Raw genomic sequence first — 24,416 nt, forward strand, 5'->3', positions numbered from 1 at the left:
CCCAAGCTACATGTCTTCCCCATTCCCTCCAATGCATTCTTTCCATGATCAGTCTTCCTAAAGCTAAAACATAAGACTTTCTAACAGAAAATCTGGCCATGAGTCTTGATTCTCCCACTTAAGTCTTGCAGCATGTTATTTCACTCTAGTTTTCTTAGCTACAAATTAGTTTGTCAGCCCAGGCTACTGGATAGGAGTGGGCTCAAGTGGCATGTTAAGATATATTAAAACATTTTGTAAACAACACTTTATGACCTTATATGACCCATGTTATCTACTACATCATAAATCTTGAATTACTTCCCATTAACTAGACACAGTTCCTAATAACGTGGCCAAAGCCCTCTATAATCTAACTCTTTACTTACCCTTCCTTCTCACAACATATGCTGATATGGTCCTTGTGTCTTACATCCTCTCTTCGTGAACTATCCCCCACTCCATTCTTTTAACAATTAATCTTTGGCTTCTACAGTCACTGTTCCCTTCCATCTAATGTTTTTGAGTACCTATCATATTAAAAAAATGTGCATATAAGAGATATACAATTCCCCAATTGATAAATGGTCAAAAGATATGAATAGGCAGTTTTCAGAGTAAGAAATTAAAGCTATCTATAGTCCTATGAAAAAATGGTCTAAATCCCTGATTACAGATGTAAATCAAAACAACTCTGAAGTACCACATCACACCTATCAGATTAGCAAACATGACAGAACAGATGATAAATGCTGAAGAGGATGTGGGAGAGTTGGAACACTAATTCATTGTTGGTGGAGCTGTGAGCTGATCTAAGCATTTTGGAGAGCAATTTGGAACTAGGGCCAAAGGGCTACAAAAATGTGCATACCCTTTGACCCAACAATATCGCTTCTAGGACTTATCCCCAAGAGATGATAAAAATGGGAAAGGGTCCCACATGTAATCAAGGGGATGCCCATCAATTGGGTGAATTGCCTATCAATGGTTGAATACAATTGTGGTATATAAATGTAATGGAATACTACTGTGCTATAAGAAATGATTAACAGGAAGACTTCGGAGAGGCCTGGAAAGACTTCTATGAACTGATGAGTGAAAGGAACAGAACCGGGAGAACTTTGTACACAGAAACAACCAGCGTTTGAGGAATTTTTCTGCTAGACTAATACTTTATTGCAATGCAAGGACTTAAATTAATTCCCAATGGTCTCTTAAGGCAAAATGCCTTCCACATCCAGAGAAAAAACTATGGAATTTGATAGAATAAAGCAGATCATTTTCTTTATTATGTTTTCGTTTGTTTTATGATTTCTCCCAGTCATTTTAATTTCTTAACGTGAAAATGTATTTAATAGGAATGTATATGGAGAACCTATACAAAACTATATGCCACCTTAGGGAGGGAGTGAGGAGGTAGGACAGAAAGGGAGGAAGGAGGGGAAAAAAATCTAAGACATAAGGAAGTGAATGTAGAACACTGAAAACAAATCAATAAAATAAAAAAGATGTAAATCCTACCAGGAGGCTATAATCCAGTTGGCATGATAAACCATCATTGGTCCAATAATGTCCTATTCTGAAAATAAAGTTTTGGAAGGCGTACTGATGACACAAGGCAGTTTAGAGCAGAGACCAAAATGATGGCCCCAAACAATGTGTAACATATGTAAAAGAGGGCGGTAGTGGGGTGTGTGGCACAACTCCTTTTAGAGTTGAAGCTACATAAAGCAGAAAGGAGCATCCAATTATTCAGTGATATTTTCCTGATGATTTGTATCACTCTTTTGGCCTTTACCAAATTACCTTGCATAGGGTTTGCTAAATGAATGAAAAGCTAAGTGCCTACACAAATGTGAAATAAGAGTAATGGGACTAAGACAGAGACCCAAATAACTACAATTAAAATTATTTGTTAAATGTTCAAGGGTGCAAAATGCTAAAGGAGTTTTCAAGGTTACTTCTGGCAAGTACAGGTATTCACTCAGAGTTTCCAGTCTAGCATGTCAGTTGGGCTAAGTAAGGGTTCTTAACCTGGGGTCTATAAATAACACACAAAAGTTCATTTTAATTAAACTTTCTAAATAAGGAGGATATGTGTCAACAACGACATTGTCAAAACATTCCCTACAAATAAAAGTTATGTTTTCTCCAGTAACAGCTAGTCACAGTAACTTCTCAATAAACATTTTGTTGTTCCAAATGTGCGTCTGGAAACAAAATGAAAATGTGGTCTTAGTGGCTTGGACCTATTTGCCACCAAATATACCCTTACTCTTTTCCAGGGTTTAATCTCTCTAGGTCCCTAGCTCTGAACTTTATTCAGCTTCATTTATTTTTATTTATCTTTATTCAGATAAGGCCAAAGACATAACCTGATTAATCAGAAATAGGTCCAATAAAAGCAAGTATCAATTTTGTCATAGGCATTTTATTTAACAGACCATTAGAAAAATAATCATGGCAGAGACCTGAAAATGGAGGGAAAAAAAAGACATTAAAATTTATTCAAACACATGAACTCAAATTAGCACTACAGACTAAATATATCAGATTCAAGTGATTTTTAACGAAATATTCCCATCAGAAATGTTTTCTCTTAAAGAAAGTCTACCCCTTTAAGCATGAGACACTAAACATGATCTAATGATGCAGCAGTCACAACCACCCCTTCAAACAAGACCATCTGATTTAATGATCTCTGCCCAACTAAACAATTAACTTATTCATAGAAACTGAACTAAGAATAGTCTTATTGCTTTTTGCCCCAAAGGTTTGAACCATAGTCCTCAAATCTAACAATCAAAATGTAAACCAAAAAATTTCCTCAAAATCCCTGCCACTCACCTTTAGTTCATTCTTCTAATAAGCCTGTTGATCTGGTCTTCCCTGTTACCAGCATCTCCACCTTCCACAAAGTGTGTAGTCTTTTTCTTCATTCCGCCTCTTGGAGAAGATAATTTGAAGGGCCACAGGAAGTTGTTGGCAGCTTTGAAGTGCTTGCCAACAGTGTAGATCTCATGGATCAAGTCCTCCATGCAGATAATTCCATATTTACCTGAAATTTATTTGGGCTATTACTTTTATAAGCTATGATCCATTTATTCAAACACATATTCATTGTTACTTTTAAAAGTTCAAATATATTAAATTTTCTATGCTTGAAAAAATATCAGTAGAATTCACTGGTGAAACCAACTCAAAACACTTTACTGCAACATATAAGTATAGAGTCCAAATCTTAAGTCTATTGGGAAGAGCACCTGATTTGGACTTCTCTTGCACACTTAGTTTTGTCTTCTGGTAAAATGAACCAATAATAACATCCCTTCTTGCTCTAAATTCTACAGTCCCCCTTAAATAGGCTAAACTTACCAAGAGATTTTGCAATAAGGGCATTATCCGTTAGGGCAATTCTCTGTTTCTTGATCTTGCCATAACCACGTTTATAAATCAAGTCATTCACAGACTTCAGGTTTGGGTAACTGAAATAAATAAAAAATGAGGTGTTTGTATGTCAGTAAAGAAATTATTTCATGAAAACGAATGACATCAAAATAGGAAGAACTCTTTACCCCCATGCAATGTATGGTTCCACAATTCTCAGCATGTTAATGGAAGCCTTGTTAAGCTTAACAAAAGTGCCATTGAAGATTTGGCGAAGACGAAGAAGCTGCAATACTTTTCGGACCTTTGGACTAACACCATTGATCCTGGAAAGGAAAAAAGGATTAAAAAATTGATCAGGTTTTTAATTCCTTTAGCGCCCCATAATTACAGTAAAACAATCAGTTTTAAAGACTCAGAGAAGCAGAATACATGCTTCGGTCTCATTAAGGTTTTTATCTGATTGTTTCCTGAGCCAGGAAATCAAGTTGCCTGAGATTGAGAGATGGATTTCATGAATAAACATTAACTCCCAAGAAAGAACTCAACTCACCCTCTGATTCTGATCACAAAAGCTAACTTGGGTTCAGCAGGTACATAGTAGTTGCCAGCTTTTCGTGCCATTCTAGCCAGTCGGATTTCACTTCTGTACATCTGTCTGTACTCCTTATGGTAGGCTTTAGCTTTTTCATAGATAACTTTTCTTCGTATTTTACGGAGCTGAAAAAGAAATATCCAAGTTTCACTAAATCAAATATTATATTTCAATCTGTTGACTGATAATACTATTATCCTAGCATCCAAGTGCTTAAAAAAAAAATCACATTAGATCATGTTGCTGAAGTCATATTCAAGGAAATTCTCTATCAGTCCAATCCAAAACTGTTGCTCAAAAACTTTGTCTCAACCCCCCGAAATAAATATAAGTTCTATCTTCTAGGTGATGAAGCAATGAAATGCTTTCCTTAAAAATCCAAAAGTGAATGAGTAAACATAATAATGCACCCATTTTAAAATTCAATCCAAGTACATATCTATAACATTCAGAGGAAAAGTTTTTTTTTTTAATCAAATAAATAAAAAGTGCTGTGCTGTTACCTTTTTTATAGCCATCTTCTTCTTCAAGCGTTTTGCCTTCAGTATCGCGAAAGCCTTTCGCTTTTTCAGAAGGGATTCTGGAACGGATGGTAGCTTCTTTTCTCTACATTAAAAAAATAATTCTAACTCGTATTTCTCTTTCAAATAAATGCAATCTAATAATAACCCCCACTCCAAATACAATTATATACTAAGGCACGCAAGAAGACAGTACAGTGGATAAAGTAAGAGTCTGAAGTCAGGAAGGCCTGAGTTCAAAAACTATAGTCTAGACACTTAACCAGCTATGTGACACTGGACAAATCACTTGACCTCTACTGCCTCAGTTTCCCCATCAGTAAAATGGGGATAATAACAGCACCCACCTCCCAGGGTTGTTGTATCAAATATAATAACATTTGAGAAGAATCTGTCTGACACATAGTAAACACTACAGACATTACTACGATATCTACAATATTCTCAAGTCTATTTTAATATCACAGAATTTTGAGAGTTGAGATGTCAGAAGTCCTCCAGTTGAATCCTGGCCTGGAAAGGAAATCTATGATGCCTTTCAGGTTATCTTTACAAAATGCTGTAAAGTAGGTGTTATTATTATCTCCATTTTATAGCTGAAAAAACTAAGGATGACAGACTTGCTAAACTAAGGCTCGCTAACTTGTGGATCAACATCTGAGCTTCCTCAAGTACGCATCCAGCACTCTTTCTGTAATGGCACCAAAGTGGCAAGCCTTGGAGACAGGGGGTCAACGGCTTCCCTGCTGGCCATGCCACCAAGGGCACGTCACTGAGCCTCTCGCTGCTCTAAACATACTTAATATCGCAGGTCCAGCTCCTGGAACAGGTATGTTTTACCATAGCTATATAATCGCAAACCAAAGACACGTTATTCCTTCAAACGACTAGCATCCAATAGAATAAGCACTTACTATATGTTACTCACGTGCCGAGCACAAAAGGCTCAAGCGCTACCTTCAATGAGCTACTCGTTTCATCAAGGAAATACACGAATACACGAATACACACACACACACACGCAAACATACAAGACGAAAAATATCCCAATAGGGAGAGAGGAAATGCTTGGAAATGAGTCTAACGCAGGGCAAAAAGGCCTAAATTCACTCAGTAGCAAACGAAGAACCCAGTATTGTCTTCTACTCGCATCCCTTCCGCAACAAAGAATTATCTGGCCTTTAATTTTCGTTTCTCGCAGACCTTATCTAGGGAGGGAATAACACGCTGCGGCTGGCTTCCAAGTGAACAACGACTAAGGGCCTACTACGTGCGAGCCATCGGACGCTACCTTTTCCTAACGGAAATATCCTGCAGAAAGTTAATGAAGCTAAGGCTCTTGCGGCTCGGAGAAACGAACGCTCCGTACTTTGGGCAACGGCTCCGAGGGCTTCCGAACACGGCCTCACTGCGGCCTTCGGGCCTCGAGTCAGGAGCCAGGGAAAGAAGCCGGCGACCCGAGGCGGCGGCAGGGAACCGAGGGGCGCGGACTCGGGGGGCGCCTCGGGGCTCGGAGGCTCTCGGAAAGCCGCGGCCTTTGCCTCCCAAGGTCGGGCCCCCTTCCCCCCCACCCCAAGGCTGCCCGAATCACAGCCCAGTTTCGAAGGATCCCGCGTTCAAAGGAAACGCAAGTTACAAGAATAAGGAACGCAAAGTCCAGGCTACCGCCAGGTGTAGAGGATAAGGGCAAACAGGTTTTCATTTCCGAGGATGGAGAAGGATTCTCAAGAGGAGCAGCATTTACTTACTCTGCATCCGCCATGATTCCGGCCGGAAAAAGAGGAAGTATGCGCATGCGTACTGAACACTTAAAGACTTGGCAAGAGTTGGGGTCCTAAAATGTATAGGTGGCTGAGGTAGTGCCTGAATATTGGAGAGATAGATTACTTTGGTTTTGAAGGCGGAAGTCGAAATTCGAGTAATATCTGTTTGGGGACTCTTCTGACCAAACTACGGAAGGAAACAGGTACTAGGGAAAAGAATACAACTAAACTTTTTCATTAAAATGCTAACAATTTTGTGCATGAGGTCCTAAATCTCAGTCTAGCATTCATTAACGGTGTTTGGGTTGAGAGTTCTCTACCCTAATTAGGACTTGCAAAAAACCCAAAAAACTCCCCTTCCTTTGAGCTACCTAGTTTCCCGAAAACTACATGTCCCAGTATGCCTTTCTCACATTCTTGCCCGCCGGACAGGAAGCGCAGCATTCTTGGGGACTGTAGGCAGTTCCAGGATTGGAAAGATTAAGGTTCCTACCCAGGTTCCATTTAGGGATGGCGGCGATTAGGCATTGCTGCAGCGGATGCGCTTGTTACCGCCTCCCCGGCTTTGCCAATACAAGTTATAGGCTCGGAAGGCTCCGGTGGAGTTCTGCCGAGGCCCTTTCTTCCCTCCTTCCTGGCTGGCTGGGGTGTTCCCCTTAAGAGCCTGACCCTGGGCGGGGGCAGCAGCGAGCCTAGGCCAGGCCTGCTCTGGAAGCCGGTGTGGCTGGAAGGGGTCGGGGCTGAGGGGCCACAGAGGGGAATGGCCGTGGTGACTTTCATGTCAGGGGCCGCTGGGTTGGGCAGGCGAAGGCCGGGGCACCCCCTGGCGCGGGGCGCGAGCGGCAGAGGGAGGTGCGAGCTGGCTGAGCGGCTGCGGCCCGGGCCAGCGAGAGGGGCTGCCTTGGCAAGACGACCGCGGCTGCGGGGCGGGCGGGCGAAAGGGGGGCTGGGCCAGGGTGGGGGGCGGGGTGCGCCGTGGGGAGGAGGGGAGGGGGAGGGAACGAGGGGGGCGGGGGGAGGGAACGAGGGCTGCCGCCGCCGCCGCCGCCGCCGCCGCTGCCGCCGGCTTTTCCCCGTCCCGGTTTATATAGCGCAGAGCGTGGAGCTCGCTCAGTGCGCGAGCAAGCCTGCGAGTTGCAAGTTGCTCTTTGCTCCGGACTCCCGGTGCCCGAGTGACAGCCTCGGAGCTGAGAGGGGAGCGAGGGGGTGGGCGACACGAGACCTCTGGGGGCCCGGGCAGGTACTGGGGGTGCTTCAAGCCGTTGGGCTGCTCCTGCCTCCGGGGAAGGACTGGCCACTTTCTCCGGTCCCTCCTCCATACCCCCTTTTTAAACTTGGGTTAAGTTGACAACTCCTCCGGCCGGCCTGCGGGTCCGGGCTCTGCACGGTTCTTGTGGGGCCAGGGCGGTGCGGCCCCCGCCGCCGCAGCAGCAGCTCCCAGCGGGAGCTGGAAGCATGAGGGCAGCTTAACGTGTGGCTGTCACCGCAGCTGGACCCGGCGCCCAGGCAGCGACCCGAGCCTGGCCGAGCGCTCCCAGGCGGGCGGCTAGCCAGCAAGAGGCGGCCCAGAGACGACTGCACCGCCCTGGGGGGGCAACAGCGCCCAACTGGGCAAGGGGGTGGCACAGCCGAGGGTGTGCGACAGCCTCGGGAGCAGCAGCCGCGCTCCGGTCCCCCCGAAAGTCTGGGAGGCAACTTGGGGGGAGGGGGGAGTTAGGTGTGGGGTCTTTCCTCGGGTCCTTCCTTCCCTCCCCCGGGAGCTCCTTGGGCTTAAAGGAGGGCGGCACTCGGCCACCTCTCGGGGCAAGGAATCAGGAGGGTCCCCGCAGCCGCTCAGCTGCAGGAAAGCTAAAAGGCCGGGGTCGGTCCGTGCGGGTGCTGTCGCTGCTGCTGCTGCCGCGGTCTCAGGGCTGGGCTGGGCGTCGCGATGAATATCGTAGTGGAGTTCTTCGTGGTCACTTTCAAAGTGCTCTGGGCTTTCGTGCTGGCCGCGGCCAAGTGGCTGGTGCGGCCCAAAGAGAAGAGCGTGGCGGGACAGGTGTGCCTGATCACCGGGGCCGGCAGCGGCCTGGGCCGCCTCTTCGCCCTGGAGTTCGCCCGGCGCCGGGCTCTGCTGGTTCTGTGGGACATTAACACCCAGAGCAACGAAGAGACGGCGGGTATGGTACGCCACATCTACCAGGACCTGGAGGCAGCTGATGCCGCTGCCCTGCAAGGTAACCCGAACCAGCACCCCCGTCCTCCCCATCATTCCCTCCTGAAGGCTGTGACAGCCCTGTATGATCCATTCCTCCCTCCAGAGAGAGAAAATGGATCTGAACTAGAGTCCCACCTAATTGCCCTGTCCTGAAAAGTGAATATAATTTGCCTAAAGGATAGAGCAACTACGTATTTGGTCGTCTCACAATATTAAGGAAAAAATGTGCTGCAATATAAGGACAAAACTGGTGTGTTAATTGGATCTCATTTAGTTCCTAAGGAAAGAATAGGATTAGCAGAGCTCTCTGCAGACTCACACACACAGGTACTAAGAGAGACTTACTACAAAGTGCTTAGGATCTAAGGGGAATTTCTCACATCCATGTACCATGGGAAGAGTACATATTGTTGGGAAGTTGTTCTGATTACTGGTATCTACTTCGCTACACTGTAGCATAATGCCTTATATTGTAACCCTAAAAGGTTGGTTTAGGGGCAGAATTAATTATATTGTAACTGTCTGCACAGGAAAATGTTCAAATTGTTTCACTGAAGATAGCACATACATGTGTATATCTGCATGTACATACTCATGCAATATAACCAATATGATTGAAAATCACTTTAGATTTGAGCCTCATTTTTGACATCTCTTTTCTACTTTTGTTAACCCTAGGGAGACCACAGGATTATATACAATAGCTGTTCTTAAATTTGGTTAGTTTTTAATGGAATTAAAGCCTAGCTTAAACTCACTTCTTGGTTTAGAAAACTTGGTATTGATTTTTTAAATGAGATAGTTCATTTCAAAGAAGACTCTCCTTCAAGGAAATGTGCAACATTTAGTCTTTAAAATTAGAAACTGCATTTTTCAAAAATATGAATTATGCTAATTTTTATGCCAGGAAAACTAAAGTGCAAAATGTAACTTTAAACGTTAAATTGTTAATATTTGGGGGCATAAAATCTAGATCATATCCTGTTTGTGGAGAAAGCCTAATGAATAAATTAGAATTTTCTAGTGGGGATATTTAATTTAAATGTCATTTATCCAGAATTTAGCATAAGGAAGCTTCATATTCACCTGAGATGTTACCACGTGTAGAGGCATCTTTTTGAGGCTAAATTCTCTAGTTAAAACTAAGAAATTCCCCTTATGATCAATTTATTTGGCACATGTGAGATGTTTGGATTACTACGAATATTTTTTCTTCTCGATCTTGAAGCGAGTTTCTTTTTTGAAGAATTTCGTATTGGTTGTGAAAGAGAAGGAAAGGAGAATGCAAAGAAATTTTGTTCCTCACCACCACCAGTTCCCAGAAAACGGGAGGGGGAGAAACTTTCTGGGATGAAGTCAGTTGTTTCCAGGTGTTTTTAGATCCCAGTAAGCTGTTTTCATATAGTTCAGGGTACTGAACCTTATTGCAGATGGTGTGGGGTTTATTCTGGCTTGTATTGTACTTGTCACAATTATGTTGCTTTCTCTTAAGTAAGAGTATCCAGTAAATTTCTGTAATTCTTCAGGACTGTGGGGGAGAAAAGCAGCTGTAACTTTAATAATTGGCAAACTTTTTGTTTATAGAAATTGTAGCTTGCTGTAGTATTTTTGTTTTGTGTGATCTTTTGTCAGATTACCACTCCAGTCACTTTTTCTCCCTCCTTATTCCATTCTTTTCCCTCATCTTTATTCCTGAGAACAGCTGGAAATGGCGAGGAGGAAGTTCTACCTCCCTGCAACTTACAGGTTTTTACCTACACCTGTGATGTTGGGAAAAGAGAGAATGTCTACCTGACAGCTGAAAGAGTCCGGAAGGAAGTTGGAGAGGTGTCAGTCCTGGTTAATAATGCTGGTGTGGTCTCTGGGCATCATCTGTTGGAGTGCCCTGATGAACTTATTGAGAGAACCATGATGGTCAATTGCCATGCACATTTCTGGGTAAATATGAACATGCTTGAGTTATGTCTTTTTTTCCTTTTAGGGATGATTGGGAGGGAGGGAAGATTTTGGCACATAGTTAGCAACTGTATACTACTTTGTCACCATAAAACAGCCTTACAAATAATTACTTGCTTGTAATACTTCTGTATTAGTGTCAACATTGAATATTTATATAAGAATGTTGACTTAGTTTGTTTTACAAACTGGTTACCTAATGGGACAAGCCCTAAGGAGGGCTTCATTAACATTGTACATATTTGCAAGGTTGCCATGAAAGAACCCAGGTATAAATGAAATGTAGGTACTATATTTTTCTTCTTGCTAAATTTGTGTAAGAGTAGTATTTTTGTTTTTATACACTTCTAAAGTTTGAGTTTAGCCATGCACATCATCCACTTGGTTTTATGTGTATATATATTTATAAATGTGTGTATTTTATATATACATGTATATGTATTTTATATATTTTTATGTATGTATATATATACAATTTGCCTGAGATTCTGAGATCAGCATTTGTGACTCAATGGGGAACCATTTTGTCTGTCAGAGCCATCCTGTCAGTCAGTTAACGTTGATTGAGCATCTACAGGGTATGTGGCATTGTACAGCACTGGGGGTAGCCCATCAACTTCTTCTCCTACCCATGATGATCTGAGGTCACAGCAACTTTGAAAATGCTCCATGTGTAAGCATAGAGGTCATCTTGATTCTGGCAGTTAGTCACTATTGCAAGGTAGGGGATAGGACAAGTCAAGGATTTTCAAAGCAGTCATAGCTCCTAACCAACAGGGGGCCGCTGCATCATCTAAGGAAATAATAGGAATTCAACTTCCTCAGCTTCCATTAGACTACCCCTGAAATATCTTAGTGGTCCTTATTTTCCATAAGCATCCAAGGGTGGGAGATTAACATAGTTCAGGGTACTAAAAGACTTTGCTTTTGTTTTCTTTCTGACTGGTGCTTTTCCTTCCATCCTTTTAAGACAGTTATAATTTAGGGAAGAAAGGTGAGGGAATGTAGGACTTTGTACTTCTTTTTGAGGTGGATAAGGCTTATAAATATGACAAAGAATATGCTTTCCTAATAGGGCACATTAAAAATCATTAATTTCTTAAAGTAACTACTTGAAAAATTATGTCTTGGGAAATACCTGCCCAAGTTCCATTTCACACAGTGGACTATTCTGGATTAATTTGTCAGTTAAGGTATGTTTGTGTGCCTGTGTAAACATGTATGCACATACATACACATACCCACACATATTTTTAGATATATAAGTATATATGGTTTGTTTCATAGAGATGAACGTATAGGAGACTTTTATTCTAATGTTGCAAAAAATTAATGAGATTCCTTTTTTTTTTTGTACATTTCTTAAATGAAGCAAGGCAAAATGATTCCTAGTTAAACCATATCTCTAGTCTATAACATAGCTCTAGTTTATAACATAGCTGGTAATAGAGAAATGAAGGTCAAGCTGTAAACTTTGAAGGAACATAACAAGGAAGGGAATACAGAGAGGCAAAAGAATAATTGACAGGGTGGCATACAACTAACCAAAAGCTCTATTAACAGTATATACACAGAATTTCCAACAGTGTATTTTGTAATTCACTTTTAAGTAAACCAAATTTCTCCCATTTGGGATGAGAGGACTTTGTAGACTATGCAAAAATGACACAAACTTTAAAGAATAACACATGAAGCTGTTAATAGTTTCCACTGAAATTTAATCAGATGTGTTGTCATGCCATAGAGAAAGATACAGTAAATAAATAAATTGGAATAGGACAGGCTACTCAATGGGTTAGTAAAAAGCAATAGTTAAAATTAGAATTGTTCTTTAACCTTTGAGGTGATGCAAGAATGTTTCATAACCATTAACTTGAATGACCACTAAAGACTGAAATTCAATCTATCTTTTTGCTGTTTTACCATGTCATTATATTGTAAAGCTTTAAAAATTTCAAATACATTGTTAAAATACATACCCTAAAGGAATCCCATAAAACCTGCTTAACAGTAGTCAATCTCCCCTAGACTATAAAGCTCATCCTGTTTTAGGGACTTTCATAGCCTTGGCTATGAAAATACCCCTAAGTTGAAACACTTGTAATTCTGTGTTTCTCTCTGCCATGTGGAAAAATTGAATTGAATATTTAATTGTAAAAACTACACTTAGACTGAATTTGCACATTAAGCAGGAAAATATTGGCTTTCTAGAGTTCTTGATCTTCTGGATGTTGCTTAACTACAGAATTTAGGGAGTTCTTGGAAGCTTTGTCAATTATGACATCACTTCATATTAAAATATGGGAGGCTCCTGAATTCTCCAGCTGTTTTTGCCTTAAGCATCTAAGCTAAATAAATTCTTTTCAATATTGAGTCAGCTCATTATAAAGATGCCCTTTCCAAATTCTTGCAGTCTTTTAATCTTTCAAGTGAAAACTGAGCTCTATCAGTTTAACATTCTGAAACAAAACTTTGCACTACATTTGGTTTTAAATATTATCAACCTCAGTGCCACTAGACTTTGACTTTAATACACAAGCCTCTGGACAGGTATTTTCAAAGGTGCTAGTTTCAATCCAGAACAATCAGTGGTGTCTCTTCTTTCTGCTATGTTTGGTCATGGGAAGGTAGTAGACGCAGTTGAAATGGGACAAGCGGTAGAATTGCAAGAGGTAAAGTTTGTTTCAAAAAGTGAACCAGCTAGACAAAAGCTGCATATGCCATTTGAGCAGGTGATCTTGAATCCTACTTCTGAGTGTAAGTATCTGCTTTTACAGGGATAACTAATAGTCTGGATCCTGACTCAGAGATCGTATACATATACAGTCATACACACAGTCATACACGCAGTAAAACAAAGTCATTATGGAGACTTGTCTATTCAGTCCACAGAACATAGCCATGACTTCCTGGACGCCGCACCATGGTTCATACCATTCCTCCTAGCTGAAATACCTTGAGTTGGTTTTTTAAAGGAATTATATGATCTAGATTAAAAAAGAAAGGAAAAGGGAAAGTTGGGTGTCTTCTATCTATCTTCTATAGAAATTCTTCTAGCTAGCATCTCTATTTATCTTTTTCTGTATCTTTCCTGCTTTTCCAATTAGATTGCAAACTACTTGAGACAGAAACTGGGCCCTGTGCATCTTTGTATCCTCAATTCCTTACCACCAAGTAAATTCTCAATAAATTTACATTGGCATGATTCACTCTAGACCATTGTTGAAATCTTTAAAGGAAAATAATTTTCTATTAGGAGAAAATCTCATATACGCCCACATTCTTAAATCTGAAAAGGTAAGCATTTCTTTAGACCCGTAGCCACCAAGTATTTATTAAGATCCTGCTATATAGTAGTAGCTGGGCACTAACAGATATGTACATTTTATAGTGTTTCAAAACTAGAGTTCAGTGAAGGTCTACCATTGTGAACAGAGTATGGAACCCATGCAAAAACAAATAGACATTGTGGCTTTGTTCTCTTTTTGTTATTAGATCCTTTTGCCATTTCCTTGCCTTACTGCTCCCACCAGTAATGATAGTATTTTTTGTTATGAATAAGCTGTGGTTACTGTGATAATTGGTATTTAATTTAGCAGTTTAAGTAGACCAAGTGGTGCTACCAAATTGTCTGTGACTTGACTCGACTGCATAATATCAAGTATAAGAGTCAGTATCGCAGTTTGTCCCTTATTGGGTCATTTGCAATTTATCTGATGTTGGAAATTTTAAAGATTGATAGTACTAGTCTTTGGGATTCTTACAAGTCTGTTATATGACTTTACATCTGCCAGTGTTATATTACCATTGGCAGCTTTCCCAGTAACCTTCTTTTGGTCAGCACTCAAAAAGTGATGGATTTTGGGTAGATCCTAGCCAGCATAATCTGTTGGGAAACAATTTAAGGTTATCATGAGACCCTGGACACTGTACATTAGCTAACACTCTTTAACTTTGGTACAAGTATTACTGGAATGTATCATTTTGGTTTTTCTTTCCTTCATTGGGACACAAATGCTTGAAATAAACTTTCACTATTTTGAATATGAAAAGGTTTCTGTGTATGACATCTGCAAATCTGTTTTCTTATTCTTCAAATTATTATTGCTATCTTTGTGAGAAGTGGGAAAATCTCCTCTTCCTAGGAGTGTTTATCTAAAGATTCTTTTTGGCCAAAGGACAACATCTGGCCTTTATACAAGAGCAAATTGATCCTTGAATAACCAAAAGGGGGAAGCAAAAGCATTTAACTCTAGTCCTTTTATGTTCTGAAGGAATTCTGCATGGTAAAAGACTAAATCTGTCAAAAACCTAGTCAGTAATTTACTTCTATTGACATGGTAGGCAGACAAGATAATTGGTAGTTAATTAATAGTCCACTTAACTTAAAAGGTTTCACAGTTTTAAAATAGTAATTACTGAATTAGGCATTTATATCCAAATGTCTAAAGCCTATTTAGGTAAAATCCATTCAGAAAAGTAAAAGCAAGGTCTAAGTAATATAGCACTTAAGGACATTAGTGCTACTATGGTACCTAGTATTAAATGCATAGTCCCTGATCATTAATGTTTTCCAAGTTCTCGTGTGATTTACCTGATTTTAATCACATGTATACTGTTCCATGGTTATAAGGAACCCAGTTTTCTTTAAACTTAAAATAAAAATCACCTTCCTATAAGTAATCAAATCAGTAATCATTTTAGATAATCAAATGAATATATTAGGTGCTTTGTTGAACATTTTTTATGCTAACGTTAAGAGTTTTAAGGCATGATATATTACAAAATTTTGCTGGTTGAGAGCCCTCAGGAATTATTTAGCTCTACCCCTCCTCATTTTACAGGTGGGAAAACTGAGACCTAGGGAGGTTAAATATTTTTACTGAGATCATGGTACGTTACACAGCATTGTTTATCTCTAAGCGTAGCTGTTAGGAGACTGAATTTATGACTTCTTTAAAAGGACAGTAGATGCATCTTTGGAAATTTTAGACTTATTAGGTAGTAATGGTTCTTCTGCCATTTTCTTCATAGGCTTTCATTTTTAAATGCATATTTAAGCAGTTACAAGAGTATCTAAGTTGAACTCAGTTGAGCTGAGGAGTAAGGACTGGTTTGTCATGTGAAGTACAGCATTATAGGTGCAACGTAACTGAACAGGGAATTGTTCCCCCTTTGATATACATTTCTCTTAGTTAGTAGTTTTGTCCTATTATAGGATGTGCTACTTCCTAGAAGGAATTTTTCGTTATTTCTTATATTTTCTTTATTTCCCCTTATTTATATGAGTTTGATGTGTGCACTGCAGACATTATCCATTCTGTTCCCAAAAGAAGCTAATCTGTAGAAAAAGTCCAAGGAAGCATTCTTGAACTTAGACTAAACATTCCATTGGTAGAATAGCGTTTTCAAAGGGCTAGGGTGATTACCCCTAATATAGTGCTTAACAGTTCATTAGCAGGATCTAGGAGTGATAAGGGTCTAGTAGGCCTCTAAACCCTGTAGGACTTCCTGACAGTATTTTCATTTTTTCTACCTTAAATTTGCCTTCTAATTGACACAGCATCTGATGTTTGTATTTTCTCTTGAATTAGTATTTGGTCCTATGAATAAATCTAAATTTGTATTCTGTTAGGTATTTTAACCCTTGTCAAACTAACCCAATTTATTATACCCCCCCAATACTAAATCTCCTTTTCTTATTAAGATGTATTGTTGGGTTGTTTGCTTGTTTTTAGAATTTTAGGAGTAGAATCAGAAAATGTTTGCTCTGTGTTTCATTGAAATTGCTAATTTTATGTTCCAAATTAAAATAATATATAGATTAGCAACTTTCACGTTTGAGAATAATTCGGATAGGGATGAAAGCAAAAATAGTTCATATGAATGGTTAACGCACATGGATAATCTGTTCTAACAGTTATGCGATAGAAGTCACGTATAGAGGAATATATTTTAAACTTGTACTAATGCTAATGTGCCTTTTTTTCAAAAAGAGTAGGAGGATAGTAAGGCCCATAATGCTAGGTGATGCATAATAGTTTAGGCTCCCAGTTTGCATTCTACTAAAATTCCACTAGGGGGAGTGTAGTCAGGGTGAATTTACATTTGCATACATTTCCTTCCACTCTTGTTATGTACCTGCTGTCTTATGAGACTTCGCTCAGTTCCAAATAGTTTAATATTGTAGTAGCATTTAAAAGAAAAGATGAAGTTCCTTTCAGAGATGGTCTAATTCAGTATTTTGCACCTAAAACACTATGCATCTGGATTTTATTCTATCTAGGTTTAATTAGTGATTTCTTATAAAAGATAGTAATGGTTACCTGTTAAGAATTCATTCCTATTCAGAGGGTGTTCTCTCTCCTAATCTTCTTCACAATTCCATGGGATTCCTTTTGGGGGATAGTATTAAGAATACATTTGTATACCATTTTAATGTTTGCAAAATACTTTACATAAATTATCTCACTGGATCCTTACAACAACCCGGTGAAATTATGATCCCAAATTTACAGATAAGGAAACTGAGGCTCAGAAAGCTTAAGTGATTTACCCGTACTCCCAGAGGTAGCTAGTAAGCATCTGAGATGGGATTCAGCTCACTTGAATCCAAGTCTTGTACCCTATCCACAAGGCAAACTTCTCCTTAATATAGATTGACATAAGATGTCAGTTGAAAAGGACTTCAGGTTTAGAGTTTATGAATTTCAAATTTTATGGAACTGAAGCAACTAGTGGCAAAGGAAAGATCAGTTGTATGACCTTCTCTACATATAACTGAAGTGAAGTTGGAGGGGTAGGTCACTGAAATTGAGCAAATCAAGGAAATTAAGGTAGCCGAGGGGTTGTCAGTACATACTGAAGTCGCCTAGAATGAGGGCAGAAGTTTGATGGAGAAACTGATCAAGGCATTGACCTCATTGAAGAAGGTAAGAGGATGTTCTAGAATTTGATAGATGAAGGTTATAAGGACTTGGATTGTAGGATAAATGTGAATACCATGAACCTCAAAGAAGATGTTAGAAGGGGAGTCAGGAAGTGGCAAAGGGGAGGAGAGCAAAGAGTCTTCTGACTTCCCCATTATGACTAATGAGGAGAGGGGTATGAGAGAAAGTATAGTCATTAACATTTATCAGCATCCCCTGCCTCTTTCTCTGAATAAAAGTTAGGTTGAAGAGATGGGGAACACTATGCCTTTCATTTTAGGGTTCATGTTTAGATCTGGATGACCTTTATCTTTGCTTTTTGGTAATTTTTTCTAATTATCCTCTTTTCTTCTGTAGTTCAACCCAGATAACCTTTCCTTAATATATGGAATGTAGCTACATTTCCTACCAAAAAGGGTCAAAAGAACAATCTCCCATTTCCTTAAGCCAAAAGGTACAGTATCAGACTTGGTGTCCTTGGTCCTTAGTTCTTGCCTGGCCCTTGATCATTGTATCCCTTTGTGAGTTGAACTTGGCCACCGTAACCAAAAAAAAAAAAAAAAAAAAGGAAAAGAAAGGAAAGAGAATTTTGGAGGATACTTTAGAGAGCATTTGTTCTAACACATGCGTGAATAAAAGTCCCTTCTACAACATCTACACACACACACACACACACACACACACACACACACACACACACACACACACCACCCACCCCCACCCCCACCCAGACTGTCTTCAATTCAGCTGTTGAAAGTCTATATAAATGTAGATAGGAATTAGGTATGTATTTTACCCACGATCAAGCGACCTTGCAAAGGCACCTTTTATCATCACTTTATTTAACATATTGTAGTTCTCTTGTGGAGATCCAATCAGATTTACTTTTACATATTCCACTAGCCCATTTTAAATCCCTTTTGCTAACATTTTTTGTTTTTACCTTTTTTGAAACAAGATCCTTCACAGTCTTACATAACTTTATTTTAATCTTAAGGATTCATTTTTCTAACAGCTTTCTTAGAGGGGTATGTTATCTAACCCTTTTTCATTTTATTCATCTATAGACTACCAAAATAACTAGTTCACAACTTTTGAGGAAGGCCTTCCTGCGTGGCCTGAAGCTTAACAGAGCAGACCACGGGAAATAATTGAATAAGTACCAAAAAACTTTCAACACTTTGCACCAAATGTTGCTAGAATATGTTAACAAATGAAAAAAATGACTAAAGAAGCTTGGAATTATGTCACAGAATGTCACGCGTACTGTTAACTCAATTGACATGTCACTTATAATGAATTCACATTTGGAAACAAAACAGTATTAGATTGTTGAGACTACCAAGAGTATAAAATGTAAAAATGTTATCATTTTCACAGAAGCATTTGAGGTATGCTTTCAGAAATGCAATGTTAGCAATATTGTTTCACTTCCATTTGTCACAAAGATGTGAACCTCTGTGCTGCAAGTCATTAACTCGTAGGCTCCAAATAGTGAACTACTAAGTTCCTCTGAATATTAATATTATGTAACTTAGTATCAGTTTAAGTGATAGAGCCCAAAATGATACTTTTCTTTAAATAAATGCAATGGAGAAATACTTGCATTATAATTTATATAACATGTTGGTGCTGTATGGATATTAAATTCAAAACAATTGCCTCAGATTTTGCTTCCCATGAATTAGTAATTAACATACTGCTTCCAGTATTGAAAATTTTGAATGGTATCTTTTCTGTAGGTGAATTAGATGTAGAAATAGAGAAGCATGAGATATTAGGCTACATTTGAAAATTTTCTTTACTGATTTTTGGATTCCTCAGTACTTAATGAACAATATAACATTTGTTCCAGCAATATTTAATTGCTACCTTTTGACGTTAAATCACCTTCATTTCCAGATATGTCCCATGAGAGTCAATTTTTCTAATAAAGAATTAAAAGGCTAGGTGAGATGCATCAGGGACAGTTCAGAAAGGATGCATTACTATTGATGAAATATCTCTTCTCCCCTAGTTATCAAGGTTGCTTCTAGAAGGAGTTTGAAGATTCTATTCTAACATCGAGAAACCTTTTGCCAGGCCTCCCACTACAATAGTAAGCTCTCCATGCTTCATGCCAGCATAACTACATTTGCCTCTTTCTGAGTAAGGCCCTCCCATTTCTAAATATCTTATACATTGCTCAGTTAAAACATTAGCTAAAGAATTCTTTTTTATTATAGTGCTCACTTTAGTTCATATAGTTTTCATTTCTTTTTTTCTTGCTTTTTTGGGGTTTTGGAGAACAGTGGAGACCAGACCTCTGATTTGATATAAAAGAGAAGCTTGCTGTCTTCAAACAGATCTGCACCTTCAACAAGCATTTGTTTTGAGCCCTGCTATGTGCCAGGCACTGTGCAGTCACAGGTTAAGTAATTTTACCCAGGGTTACATAACCAGTACGTGTTAAAACAAACAGTCTGAAAGTTGGAAATGAAAATTAGCCAGTCTACAGAAGTAAATGTTGAGCTGCTGTCAGGAATCAATCAACAAACATGCATATGTTTGTTACCATATGCCAGTTCCTGGGCTAGGTGCTAACAAAAGTGAAACAGTCCCTGCACGCCATGAAATTACAGTCTGGCAAGGGGAGAAAAAGTGTCCATAGAAAAGGATATACCAGATAGTTTGGTTGGGGCAGGTGGGAAGTACTCACAGCTGGGAAATCAGGAAAAACTTCACATTAAAGCTAGTACTTGAACCAAGCCTTGGAGAAAGCTACGAATTCTGACAAACAGAGATGAAGTAGTCCGTTTCAGGGAGGGGGGAATGCCAAAGCTAGGGCCTGGAGATCGGAGATATAGTATCATATGTGAGAAATGGCAAAAAGACTAGTTTGTCTGGACTGTGGATATCGTGGAGAGAAGCAATGTGTAGTTAGTCTGGGAAAGGCATTCAGTGATTACTATGTGCCAGGCACTGTGCTAAGTGCCGAGGATACAAAGAAAGGCAAAAACACTAACCCTGCCCTCACACAAACCACATTCTAATGGAAAAGACAACGTGTAAAAATAACTATGTACATCTGGCAACCAATTGGATGTGGGGATAGTGAGGAGCCAGTGATTATTCCCAAGGTTGGAAATCTGGATGACTGGAAGAATGGGGTTGCCCTCTGCAGATAGAGGAAAGTTTGAAAGAGGGATAGATTTTAGGGGAAAGACATCATGTGTTGGACATAATGAGTATGAGATATCCATAAAACACCCAATGTAGTCCAATAGACAATTAGTCTTAGTATACATAAAGTCTAACAGTTAATGATGAGAGAGTTTATGATTCAATTTGTGGATCTGAGAATTCTCAGTATAGGGAAAATTAAAGTAAGGTCCCAGGAAGGAAGTTTGGGGTACTTCCTCAGTTATGAGGCAGGAAGCAAATGATCTAAAAAAGGAGACTGGGAAAAAAAAAGATGATCCGACAGGTAGGAGGAAAATGAGAGCAGTGTCACAGAAACCCAGAGAGGAGACAGTGTAGGGGAGGGCATGTTGGTCAGTAGTGTCAAATGCAGCAGAGGTCAAAAAGGCTGAAGACCAAAGGATCATCACACTTGTCTTTTAAGAGATCATTGGTAGTTTTGGAGAGAACAATTATAATTGTGATGAAGTCAGGGATGAGATTGCACAAGGTTGAGAAGAGATTAAATGGAAGTGATGGGTATAAACAGCTTTTTCTAGAAGTTTGACTCTGAAAGGCAAGAGAGATAAAGGATGAGAACCTGAGGGAATGAAAGGGCTAGAAAGCATTTAGGGGTTTTGTTTTTTTCTTAGGATAGAGCTGACTTCAATATGTTTGTAGACAGCAGGGGAGGAACCAGTGGCATAGAGGCAGAAAGTAAAAATGAGAGAAAAGAGATGGTTGTAGGGGCAGTTGACCAGAGAAGATTGGTGGGGATGGATCAAGATTACATGTAAAGGGATTTACCATATAGAGAAGGGCTTCCTCATTATTAGAGACTGGTGAAAAGGAGAGAATGAGGGATTATGCAAAGGGTTGTAAGATATGGAAAATGGAGAAGAGAAAGCTCTCAGCAAATAGTTTCTTTTCTCTCTAAAGTACTAACTGAAATCCTTAGAAATATCTGATTTAGTGCCCCATCTAATATATACTGGTTACTTGACCCTGGGTAAATTACTTGCCTCTGATTGCTTGAGGCAACTCCCTCAGATTGCTTGGCACATAGTAGCGCTTAAAACATATGTTTGTTGATGAAGATGCAGATCTGCTTGAGTAGAGCAAGCATCTGTCCTGGAGATCCCTATATTAAATCATAGGTCTGACACCTACCCTGCTTCCCCCCCCCCCAAAAAAAAGAAGAAATGGAAACTAAAAAGAACACTATAACGAAAAGAATTCTTCAGCTAGTGTTTGAGGGGGTCTTCCTTGGAAATAGGCAAACGTTGTTATATTGACATAAATTAACTTTTAACTTACTAGTTGATTTCAATGTCACTTATTCTTCTGACTTTGAGTACCAAATTGAGTGCCTTTGAATAAATTTTGAGTTTGATTAGCATGGCTCATTTGAGATTGATTAAATGACAACTTTTAAGTTCATACCAGAAAGTTTTCCCCATAAATTAGGCAATTATGTAATACTATAATCCTAAAGAACTAGTACCATGCTGGGACTTAGCAAAATCTAATTTTACTTTTTTACTTTTATCTTCTTTCATTTTCTAGTTCTAATAGCAAGGGGTAGCTTTTACCTTGGAGATGGTGGGTTCTCTCCCTACCAGTGACCTGATTGAATGTCTTTCCTCCCTTTCTTATCAGTGAAGGAGCTCTGCTTGCCTCCCTTCAACTCACAAGTCGTCTTAGGCCTCCCCTATAAGCAACTGAGTAGGTAATGCTGAGATTTTCTACAATGTCAAATATGTCACTGTTGTTATCTTACTTTGCTAGGCATGAACTCTAGTTTTACAAAAATTCAGTATGCATGTCGAAGTATGATAAATTAGGCAAGAAAAAGTGAAGGATGCAGTAGCTTTTGTTGATTGGGAAAGGGAAATTTCAATAAGCAATGAATCTTATGTTGGAAGAAGTAGGTTATGTAAATATTTAGCCCAAAGTTTTTTGTTTGTTTTTTTAAGGGTTTATTTATTATAGTGTGGCAGTATGATTTTCAGTTTATCCCTGTGAAGAAAACTAAGCCTTTAATCTGTTACATAATAAAGTCTTAAGGTACCTTGTTGATAATTCAGTCCTAATTCCCAATAACTACTTATACTTTATCTTATGAAATCAGCTTTTTTTTTTTGCAAAAAACAAGTGTCACAAGATCACAAATTTCTAAAATTATGACAGTTATTCCAATAATCAGGCTTATCCTAGCATCTGTTTTAAGAGGATTTTTTTTCTTAAAATGAAGGTCATTTTGAGAGTAGGTACACCTTTTTTGTGTGAGAGAAACACCATCAGCGAGTTGAGGTCCTCTAATATTGAAATAGACATTCACAAGGACCTATGCCTAGAATAAAATTAATTGGGCAGTATTCCAGGAGGCTAAGGTGCTTGTGCTGGGGTGAGATAGGAGAGGGGAGATAATAAAGAAGACTTACAGCTGAAAAGGAATGGGACTGATAGAGGTACAAGTAAACACTAAAGATACTCATCATTTCCAAAGTCTGCACTTCTTCTGCACTCTGCTCCCAGGGTTGCCTGTTGTCCCTTTGTGATGTTTTTTCACCTTTAAAGCTATTAATGATTGATTTTAATCTGATTTTTCTCTTTTAGAACTATAGTGTCATCAGTGTGATTGATTATTTCCTCTAAGCAATGCAGATCACAACCCACTTATACTTGCTTATGCTGTGCGTGGTTCATGTGTTTTCCCATATGTTTGTTCCTAGGGGAGGGAACAAGTTTTTCCAATGTAGTTAAGCACCTTCCTCATCCTCTTGATGTGTGGATATGAATCAGTCATGTGAACCATCTATTGGGTATCCCACAGTCTTGCCATGTGATTGGCTGACCTTTTCCGATTGCTCATCTTTTATACAACTTTTCTGGACTAATTCCTTGTTTTTAATGTGTTGCGTCCTGCTGCTCGAACCCTCTGTATATCATATTTCCCTCTGGATCATCCTCACTTTAATTCTTAAAAATGCTTAGTATTACATGACTTGTAACTATATGATATCACCAGAAGAATACTGATGCTAAAAGGTGAACCTTTGCTTCAGGTAGAAGCTCAGGGTCATTAAAGGAATTGTTTAACTTCCCAGAACCTGTTTATGCCTATATAAAAACTTGGAAGGGACAGCACAGTGTTTTCCCTAGGGAAATTCTGTATTATCTTTTCCCCAAGAACAGCCTTTATTCAGATCATACTTGTGTTTGTGTGTAAGAGTGAGTACACAACACTTGAAGTATTTAACAATATCCTCTCATCTCTCTCCACTTTACTGTAAACCAACCCATTTTCATGTGGTCTTCCAGACCAGGGATATGCTAAATCAAGTCACTTGGGCTCACCTGGGTCCTCCTAAAAGAAAGCATAGGTTTCTAAGGGTAAGAAAAAGGGATTCCCTTCAGATTAGTGTTCATTTGCCTGCTTTTTCCTTGGTTATAGTTTCCTGGGATAAATATGAGGCATCTTATGCAAAAAGTAAAGCCTCCCTCTTAGAAACAAAATAGCTAATGGAAATCCTGATGAGAAAATTGTTTGCAATTTAGACAAGATGAGAAACTTGCTGTGGATGAGAAGCTGGCTTTGTATCTTATTAACAACATAAAAATATTTTAGCAGTTTATGGTAGTCTTAAATACTGGAATATAGCCACAGTTCTGATTGTTAAATGATTAATAGTGATCTTTTTACTGTGGTTTTCCTATTTGTTTTTAAAGAGACTTATGAAAGTAATAGAGCAATAGTGAACATATGAGAACAATACCCATTATTTACCAGACAGACTGAATTTGTATTACTGATTTTGTAAAGAAGATATCATTTTTTTAGTTTTATAGTAGGATTGTGATTGTATGACACGTCATATAAACTGAAAATTATGTGCTTCAATCTAGATTTAAATTCAGATTCTTTTG

The 24,416-nt window shown here is 39.2% G+C and overlaps 2 protein-coding genes across 6 annotated transcripts in view; one reads left to right on the forward strand and one right to left on the reverse strand.

Moving 5' to 3' along the window:
• Window positions 1–2,394: 2,394 nt before the first annotated feature.
• Window positions 2,395–7,187, reverse strand: RPL7 (ribosomal protein L7). 5 transcript variants are annotated; one of them, XM_072604872.1, is made up of 8 exons: window positions 6,739–7,187; window positions 6,231–6,345; window positions 4,465–4,567; window positions 3,920–4,086; window positions 3,555–3,692; window positions 3,355–3,464; window positions 2,827–3,037; window positions 2,395–2,450 (listed from the first exon to the last, which is right to left on the reverse strand). In XM_072604872.1, the coding sequence occupies exons 2-7, from the start codon at window positions 6,275–6,277 to the stop codon at window positions 2,829–2,831; spliced, it is 774 nt and encodes a 257-aa protein (XP_072460973.1). In that variant the 5' UTR covers window positions 6,278–6,345; window positions 6,739–7,187; the 3' UTR covers window positions 2,395–2,450; window positions 2,827–2,828. The 5 variants fall into 5 exon arrangements, with proteins under 5 accessions (XP_072460973.1, XP_072460972.1, XP_072460975.1 ...); XM_072604871.1 differs by lacking the exon at window positions 6,739–7,187 and having other exon boundaries at window positions 6,231–6,581; XM_072604874.1 differs by lacking the exon at window positions 6,739–7,187 and having other exon boundaries at window positions 3,920–4,111; window positions 4,372–4,567; window positions 6,231–6,264.
• An 858-nt stretch (window positions 7,188–8,045) lies between these two features.
• RDH10 (retinol dehydrogenase 10) overlaps window positions 8,046–24,416 on the forward strand; it is a 37,282-nt gene continuing 20,911 nt past the window's right edge. The window contains exons 1-2 of the mRNA XM_072604868.1: window positions 8,046–8,461; window positions 10,145–10,380. Of these exons, the coding sequence (XP_072460969.1) occupies window positions 8,173–8,461; window positions 10,145–10,380 (525 nt within the window). The 5' untranslated portion in view covers window positions 8,046–8,172. The remainder of the gene's footprint in view (window positions 8,462–10,144; window positions 10,381–24,416) is intronic.

The sequence above is a fragment of the Notamacropus eugenii genome, chromosome 4 (assembly GCF_028372415.1).
Source record: "Notamacropus eugenii isolate mMacEug1 chromosome 4, mMacEug1.pri_v2, whole genome shotgun sequence".
NCBI lineage: Eukaryota > Metazoa > Chordata > Mammalia > Diprotodontia > Macropodidae > Notamacropus > Notamacropus eugenii.